The sequence below is a fragment of the Poecilia latipinna genome, unplaced genomic scaffold (assembly GCF_001443285.1).
Source record: "Poecilia latipinna isolate Pla-1442-1.1 unplaced genomic scaffold, P_latipinna-1.0 Scaffold255, whole genome shotgun sequence".
Lineage (NCBI taxonomy): Eukaryota > Metazoa > Chordata > Actinopteri > Cyprinodontiformes > Poeciliidae > Poecilia > Poecilia latipinna.
The window spans coordinates 504,949-507,039 of record NW_015112871.1 but is presented as its reverse complement, the minus strand read 5'-3'; the positions used below and the strand labels follow the sequence as shown (position 1 = coordinate 507,039).

At 45.1% G+C, this 2,091-nt stretch overlaps 1 protein-coding gene across 1 annotated transcript in view; it reads right to left on the bottom strand.

Annotated features, from left to right (window-relative positions):
* plpp2a (phospholipid phosphatase 2a) overlaps positions 1-2,091 on the bottom strand; it is a 25,325-nt gene that overhangs the window by 5,774 nt on the left and 17,460 nt on the right. The window contains exons 2-5 of the mRNA XM_015033025.1: positions 1,719-1,870; positions 1,358-1,620; positions 951-1,008; positions 504-680 (exon numbers count right to left, since the gene is read on the bottom strand). Of these exons, the coding sequence (XP_014888511.1) occupies positions 504-680; positions 951-1,008; positions 1,358-1,620; positions 1,719-1,870 (650 nt within the window). The remainder of the gene's footprint in view (positions 1-503; positions 681-950; positions 1,009-1,357; positions 1,621-1,718; positions 1,871-2,091) is intronic.

Here is a 2,091-nt window from a genome sequence, read left to right as displayed (position 1 = left end):
AAAAAAAAAAAAAAAAAAAAAAATACTCTTACAGTGTCCCGACAGTAGAATATGAAACAGATAATTTGCAAAAAGATCGAGCTCCTCCACTTCCTCCCTGAGACGTCTGAAAAAATGCTCCCGGTCAGAAACAACCAATCAGGAGCGTCTTGGAGTTTTCAGTCTACTCTGATTGGTTGTTTCTAGTTAGTGCTGAAAGAAGAGCTAAGATTTTTTCCACAGATTTACTATCTGATGCCAAACTATTACACCGTAGTGACAGTTTATATGTAAAATATAAATTCTTTGTAAACTGCAGCTTTAAATGCATGATCTGAAACTGTGAAGATCATGGCACAACAGAATAAGGCTGCAAACTACATGATGCTATTGCCTCCGTTTTCTCCATCATGAGGTTTTCACAATCTTTCGCCATCTTTGAGCATCTCTAAATATTTATATGGTTCACAGGGTTTTTTTGTTTTTTTTAAAGTGACCTGGTTTTCTCTTGCTAGCCGACTCACCGTGAGCACAGCGATGAGCGCGCCCTGCAGCAGCCCCACCAGCACGTCGCTCCAGTGGTGCTTGTTGTCGGAGACGCGCGTGTATCCAACGTAGAGAGAAAACGCCACCAGGAAGAACTGGATGGTGGGCCGGACCAGCCTCGTCCACTTCCCCTGCATCCTGGCCTGGACATAGAGCTGCACACACACACACACACACACATACACTTAACTCTGACCAGATGACACTACTGGAGGTTTTTATTTGGAAATCCATCTCCCTCCTAACGGTTATTATTAGATCTGTTTGCTTTCCTCCTACGGTGAAATATGAAAAATGACAACAATGGTGTTTTCAGTCCGGAGACGTCCGTGTCTCGACTGTCTCCTCCTGTTGTGGCTCATTTCTGGGCTTTCCACTAAACAGCCTGTTCACATCTGGACAAAAGGTCACACGGGGTCACTCACCGACAGGAAGAGCATGCAGTACATCCCGAAGGCTGAGTGACCGGAGTAAAACGACAGCCTGAGGGGAAAGAGAGAAAATGAAAATGAAGATTCAACTAATTCACTCCATTGGGAGATTATAATAATTTTTTTAATTCACAATGTTTAGTATATATTTTTAATAATTCTGGGGGGAAGCAGTTTCAGTTGAGGAATAATTTAAGACACTCTCATATTTATTCCTTCAAGGAGGAATAAATCATTCACTCTGTGTGCAACTTTAGCATCGTGACGCTGATTTTACATCCAATCTGGACAGAAGTGGATTTCATGCAGCTTTACATGAATTGACTCTTGAGTTTTAGTTCCAATGCTGTGTGTAAACTAACTGAGGACACTGAGCAAGTGACTGATCCATTTCCTCTCACCTGGACTCCGTCACATTGAGCGGGCTGCCTGTGCAGTTGATGTTCACCACGTATCCGCTGCAGGACGTCGGGGCGCACACGGACAGGAAGTTCGGACGGGGGCGGCCGATGGTGAACTTCGCCAGATCGGTCAGGGACTGGCTGACCGCCGCGCCAAACAGGAAGGTGCCGACCACCTTGTAGAGCGCGGACAGGTACTGGTTGAACGTGGAGTTTGAACGCAGGCGTTTCGTGTGCACCAGGTAGGCCTCTCCGGTGGTGATCTGCAGCGAGAAAAGCCATTTGGAAAACGTTAAAAAAAAAAAAAAAAACGACAACCTTCTCGCCAAGTTGCAACCATGAGCTCAACAACGGGACTTACAATGACCATAGAGCAAGCGATGGTGATGGCGGCCATGGTTCCATGGGAGATGGTGTCTTTCCTGTAGGGATATCTGATGCTCTCGTCGTCGCAGTGGATTCCTCTCAGGTACGGTTTGAACCTCAGCGTGAGGATGGCTGAGGGCAGAGCCGCTGGAGACACAGGAAAAATGTATTTAGTGATAAAGGCAGTTTCTTGTTTTTTTCTTTTTTAAATGTTTATGTAGGAGAAGAAATGCCTGAACGTCGGTGGTGATCCTACAATGAAAGAACTTCAATATCTAGAAATACAGACAGTCACTTCTTGGTTATGATTAAAATGTCTAACAAAAACATCACCGACGCACACAAGCAGAGCTGCATGAATGCTTGGC